General features: G+C 40.5%; 1 protein-coding gene across 1 annotated transcript in view; it reads left to right on the top strand.

Moving 5' to 3' along the window:
- The window catches only part of LOC107086803 (probable G-protein coupled receptor 158), a 110952-nt gene that overhangs the window by 96047 nt on the left and 8720 nt on the right, over window positions 1–6185 (top strand). Inside the window, exons 10-11 of the mRNA XM_015378001.1 lie at window positions 2503–2649; window positions 4769–5012. Of these exons, the coding sequence (XP_015233487.1) occupies window positions 2503–2649; window positions 4769–5012 (391 nt within the window). The remainder of the gene's footprint in view (window positions 1–2502; window positions 2650–4768; window positions 5013–6185) is intronic.

Here is a 6185-nt window from a genome sequence, read left to right as displayed (position 1 = left end):
TTCCCATTACTAAGGGATGGACCTGCTCTGGTTCAGTGGTTCAGTTTGCTTCTTTGCTAAGCCACAACATGGCTTTTGTTTGTGCCACTCTATAAGCCTAGAACTCAAACCCTACTCCAGACATTTGAAATTGAAAAAGCTTCCTGGATGGGGAGCAAAATGTCTTCAAACTTGGAAAACAAAGTCCAGGTTTTTTTTTTTTTTTTTCAACTTTGTTGGAATACCTTTAGTATTTTTTATTGTAACCCAATCTGTTTCCCTATAGCCTGCAAAATGCATGCAATTGTGGACCATCACAGAGGAAGAATTTTAGGAAAACCAAGAAGTAATCTTCGTTTTAAGTCTGTGATCTTACATCGTACTGTGTGACAGGTTGAAGAATTGCAGCATTGCAGCCAAAGATATTTACGGATATTTGGAATGACTTTCTTACAGTATGACAGATTCGAAAGAGGTTTGGCTGCAGACCTGCATTGTAAGGACCCAGGCCTGCACATTCAGGACCCAGGCCTGCACTAAGTAACCCTGGCTGCAGAGCTGCACTTTGAGGTTTCCTGCTCTGTAAGAACCGCGAGTTTATTCAAAGACTTTAAAAGTAAAACAAAGTTGATTCCAACTCCCTGTGAAGCTAGCTTCTTTCACAAACAAGTCTTGTTATGCTGGAAACTTATGTGCACTCACAATTTTACTCCCTACCAAACTTCTATCTGGAATTATAGATATGTGCTACATAGAAATAAGTCTTTGTATTTGGAACACTGGATGTAAAAATGCATTTGGTCTACAAGATATTTTCTAAATGACATTGGAGGTTTCCTAAACTGTAAACTGTAATTATTTTTGCTTACTGTGTAATTTATACTTCTCTTTTGCTCAGTTTAAGTCATAAACTCTGTTCCGGCAGCAAAAACTTGCTATGCGCTATTCTCGAATGGTTTGAATACCACTTCCTGAGTAAACTTCTGGTCCTGACAGTGCAGGTCTGGCTCCTGACAGTGCAGGTCTGCAGGCAGATTCTCATGATGGATTCTAGTTCTAAATCAGGCAATAGAAAACCACCTTTGATCTCGTTTTCTATTTAACGTAACACCCAGTGTGTCATGATCTGGCCTGTTTGCTCTCCCTTAATTAGTCATTCCTTTCACCTGTCGTTTTCCCTCCCTGCCTCAATTATAATTTATTCCTCTCACCTGTTTCCTCTTGGTTATATTCAGTTCAGCCTGAGCATTCAGTGCCAGATCATTTCTTGTCTTTCTGTCAGTCTGTCTGTTCAGTTTTAGTTCATGGTTCATGTCCTGGATCCTAGCAGCCAGTGGAAAGAGGGTTTTTGTGTTTGTCTTGTCTCCTGATCGTCCACTGTTCCTCCCCTGCTGAGTCCTCTGGGTTTTTGGCTCAATATGTGGGGAGGTTCAGTTTTTATCCAGTAAGCCTGGCTCCAGGGGGGAGACCAGTTTAAAGTCCTGCATCTAGTTCCTGTTCTTCGTCCTGTCTCGGCTACCCTCTTCCACTGTGCCTGCCTGTCTGCACCTGATCCTGTCTGCTCCTGTGCGTGACCACCTGGTCATGTATCTGGTCCCAGTCAGACTCTGAACCCTCCTGGGTGCCTGTGGATGCCTGGAAGTCTGGATCCTGCCACCTGTTCTGTTCCTGCCTGATCTGGATCTTGTCCCTGTCTGTTCCTGTCTGTTCTGGATCCCTGACCAGGATCGGCTTCCAACATGATCTCTGGGACTGCAGCACTTCTAGGACTGGACTGTTAAACCAGAGTGTCTGAGATTGAGCGGTGCCCCGTCTGCAGTGTCCGCGAGCCACAGCTCCGCTTTTGTTTTGTTTGTTAAACGTTTTGAACTTTCTTACTGACTGTCTCTCCTTGAATACTAGGTCCATCTGTTTGCGTTCATGATACAGTGTGTGTTTTCTTTATCTCTGTTTCTATCATTTTTTCCCCATCTATCCAGATATATCAATTGAGAAATTGTAGCAGTAACCATTATTGACTTTATAGACACTAACTCCAAAGAAAAATAAGATTTCTCTTTAAAACTTGAATTCCTCTCTGACTACAACCTTATTCTCTATTTTTTCCTTCAGATTTAGTTTTTTTCTTTTATGCCTTATTGAGTCACAGGGACTGCGTTCTTCTCATCATTTATTGTGTTACTCAGGTGGCTGGTGAATTATGTACACTAATGAAGTTTATGGATGTCCTAATTGGTTATCATATAATATTCATACATCATACGTGATGGGGTGTGTTTATTGCGTGTCATGGAAATGCCTGCCAGCAGGAAATCTTCATCATGCTGATGCCTGCAGTGCACTGCTTCTAATGTAATGATTCCCTTTTTGTCGCATTATGTTCTTATGTAACATTAACCTAATTAAAGTGTTTAAGAGCAAAATACACATTTGTTAAGGCTGCATATTAAATAAAATTGGGATTTTAGGGACTGTACACCGTGAATTCAACTATCTTAACACCTTTGTCTTAATCTGGTTTAGTTTGTTACCAAAGGTGCTCCGGCCCGAGACGATATCGCCACTGAGGCCTATGAGGAGGAGCTGGACATGGGAAGATCCGGCTCTTACATCAACAGCAGCATCACGTCTGCCTGGAGCGAGCACAGCTTGGACCCAGAGGACATACGGGTGAGGCAACTTTTAAAATCACGAGTACAAACAGAATATGATTTCCACTGGTTGATTCCAAACATACATATTTTATTTTTACTGCTACATGATGTTACAGTAGAAGGAATTACAGTAAGATTGCTCTAATGAATTGGATTACCTTTATTCTGAAATTGGTGAAATGGCTGTTATGGCAGATCTAACATGTATAAAATTACATGAATAATTACACCTTTTTGTCACTCTTTAATGTTTGAGATAATTCAAAAAACTTTAAACTTTATCTTTATCCTTATTCACATGGAATAATCATTATTTGGAGACCCTATGTAAAGAATCAATTTCCCACCCCCTGCTTTTTATGTGCCACGTTTGCACAGGATAGACGCAGCCTGAGATTTTGCGAACATTTAGTGAACGGTACTGAGTTGGATATTAATGCAGTGTGTATTACGTAACATCTATTCAGTGCTGTGTGCAATATCTAATGCCGGCCAGTTGTATTAAAAGGGGCTACAAACAGAAGAAAATTGTTATCAGAGCACAGTGCAATGATCTGATCTACCTGTCAACTGACAATCTGATTTGTGTTGGACTGTGCCACATTTTTCAATTTTGTCTTGGTGTCCCACAAATTGAAACAATATCCTGCATCTGACTAAGGTCAAAAAGATGAAAAAGAATTTCAACATGTGCTTTTCTGAAATATAAAACAGTAATTGAAACAGAGCCGCATTGGCTGTCAATCAAAATACAAAGTGTGCTCCACGGCATGGCCAACCTGAGCTCAGGGATCTTAAGATAAAACAGAACAGGTGGAGGATTTTGTTCAAAATTAATAAATACCATTTTTATAAACTTTTTGGAACTTATTTGGCTCTTAAACTCGGCATACAATGAACCCATTTTTTCAGAAATCATACTTAAAGTTAATGGTTGGGTTGGTTGTTTTTTCTGCTCAGTACTTAAATGACCACATTTGGGTCTCTAGCACAAATAAGAAGGAAAAAAAACATACAATCAGTTTCTGAGCTTAAGCTCAAGCAAATCCAAAGCAAACTCATTTCCACCTGTGAGTGGCCAGAGAAAAATTAATATATAACTTGAAGGTTATGATGTGGGCTCATCAAAGTCTGAAAGGAGATGTTGCACAGCTTTAAAGGGGTCATAGAATGATTCTATAGGGTATTTGGTGCTGGTCCTTAAGTTCTCTGAATAGGGTGTGTAACACTGTTTGGGCAGAAAATGGCATATTTGCTGTTTTATGAGCCCTAATGCAAGCCTGGTTAAGAGCCCCATATCGAAACGACAGGTTTTCTTCCTTTTATGGTATGCTCATGAATATTTAGATGAGCTGTGCGCTGATTGGTCGGTTTACAATGCTCGTCATAGCAACAAGCACTCAGTCACTGAAACATTGAAATTGTTGATATGGTGACCAGACTTCCTCTTTTTTTTCCTGGACATGTCCTACTTTTCATACCTAAAAAAATGTCCGGGGGGAATTTCAAAATCGTCCGGGATTTTGGTCACATACAGTGCAGCAGAATTGAGCTATCAGCTCTGGCAACCCAGTGACGGTAGCCTGGACAACGGCGTAAGGCAGGTGGGGGGAAGGACCCAGGTTGGGTTCGGACCAGCCCCGGAGCTGGCGGCTTGGTTCGAATGCCTGGTCCGGTCCAGTGAGTGGTCCGGTCCAGATTTGCAGAGAAAGGATGTGGGGTTTGAAATTCTCTGTACGTCCATTTCACCCACTGAACTATCGCTATTCAGCTATGACAATGTTAACTCGGTTTTGCATTCTATGACCCCTTTAAACATGCAGTTCATGCATAAAGGAATCTTCCAGTATGGCCAAACCAGAACAATCCTGCAAAAAAGACAGTGATGGTAAAGACTGTTAGTTGTTCAGTCATTGAATGAGTCAGATGACATTTCCAGTCATCAATCACAGGTGATCTGTTGGTAGATATGTCCCAAATAAAACCTTATATTAGATCAAGCTTTGTTTGTTTACCAAACCCAGAAAAAAGGGGAAAAATAGAAAGAATCTTTAAGGGTGCAAACAATTTTTTATATTTTATGTAACATAACAAGTTTGCAAATACAAGTAGACATTTACACAATTCTCATGTAGGAAGAGCTGAAGAAGCTGTACGCCCAGCTGGAAATCCACAAAAGGAAGAAGATGCTTGCCAACAACCCTCATCTTCAAAAGAAGCGCAACTCAAAGAAAGGCCTGGGTCGCACCCTGATGAAACGGATTACAGAGATTCCAGAGACCATGCACTTGCACCGCCAGTGCAGCCGAGATGATGGCAGTGAGCACGGAAGCAACCGTAGCACACTGAGGAGAAACCAGCTGGAGGCGAGCTGTCAAGGTAAGTCTGCAGCTATGCGTGCATTTTGCCCCAGTGTGCAGCTGAAAAGAGGATGTTATAGACTGGTGGTCTGCAAGCTGCAGCTTTTTGGACCCTCAATAAAGGCTCCTAATAGTGGCTAAAGTGATAAAGAACCGATAAAGGTATGACAACATACAAACATCTGGAAGGTTTTCGCAGTTAAAATATTTAAAATACTGAGTTGAAATTTCCAAAAGCAATACATTAAATGAACCAAAAATATATTTATGTTGTTTTTAGATCACTTTCTTTGTCATTAACTCGGAAGCTTTTTTATATGGAATTTCAGCACAAATTAACATCCTATAGAAGACATTTTTTTCCTCTTTTCAAAACCTAAAAATCGAAACAAATGACAACAGATTTCATAGAGCAGATATTAACTAAAGTAATACGTTTTATTAAAAGGTCATGTCAAATTTGCCGCTCTAAACTACTTTATTTGCCTCGACTCAGGGGGAAATGGCTTTTTCAACTTCAGAGGTTAAATATCTCTGTTGTAGACCATGTTTACAAACTACATTTTAGGTTAATATCACCATGTTAACAGGAAAGATGGTATAAATAAGTTAAATACTCTATTTTTGCTCATTGTCTTCTGCATAAGGAGCGCCGTCTGCGGGTAAGTTCTTCAGTTATTGGGTTTATATGTCCAGATGCAGAAGACCTGTTTTGTCACTATTCATACTGGTGCATCGCACACAAAGCATAGCAGTGTAAGCCTATAGCAGCACAACTATAGAGATAGCTCAGGATAATTTGTGCCCCTCTAACTATAAGCTTTACCAAAGAGGAAAGTTTTAAGCCTTGCCTCATGGACTAAAACTGGTAGTTGGTTCCACAGGAGAGGAGCCTGATAACTGAAAGATCTGCCTCCCATTCTACTTTTAGAAATTATAGGAACCACTATTAAAAATGCAGACTGAGAGTGTTGTGTTCTGTTTGGAACATAAGGAATTATCAGATCTCTGATTATATACACTATATTGCCAAAAGTATTTGCTCACCTGCCTTGACTCACATATGAGCTTAAGTGACATCCCGTTCCTAATCCGTAGGGTTCAATATGACGTCGGTCCACCCTTTGCAGCTAGAACAGCTTCAACTCTTCTGGGAAGGCTGTCCACAAGGTTTAGGAGTGTGTTTATGGGA

The sequence above is a fragment of the Cyprinodon variegatus genome, unplaced genomic scaffold (assembly GCF_000732505.1).
Source record: "Cyprinodon variegatus isolate N-32 unplaced genomic scaffold, C_variegatus-1.0 Scaffold163, whole genome shotgun sequence".
Lineage (NCBI taxonomy): Eukaryota > Metazoa > Chordata > Actinopteri > Cyprinodontiformes > Cyprinodontidae > Cyprinodon > Cyprinodon variegatus.
Note: the sequence above shows the minus strand (reverse complement) of the source record. Positions and strands in the feature narration are given on the sequence as shown.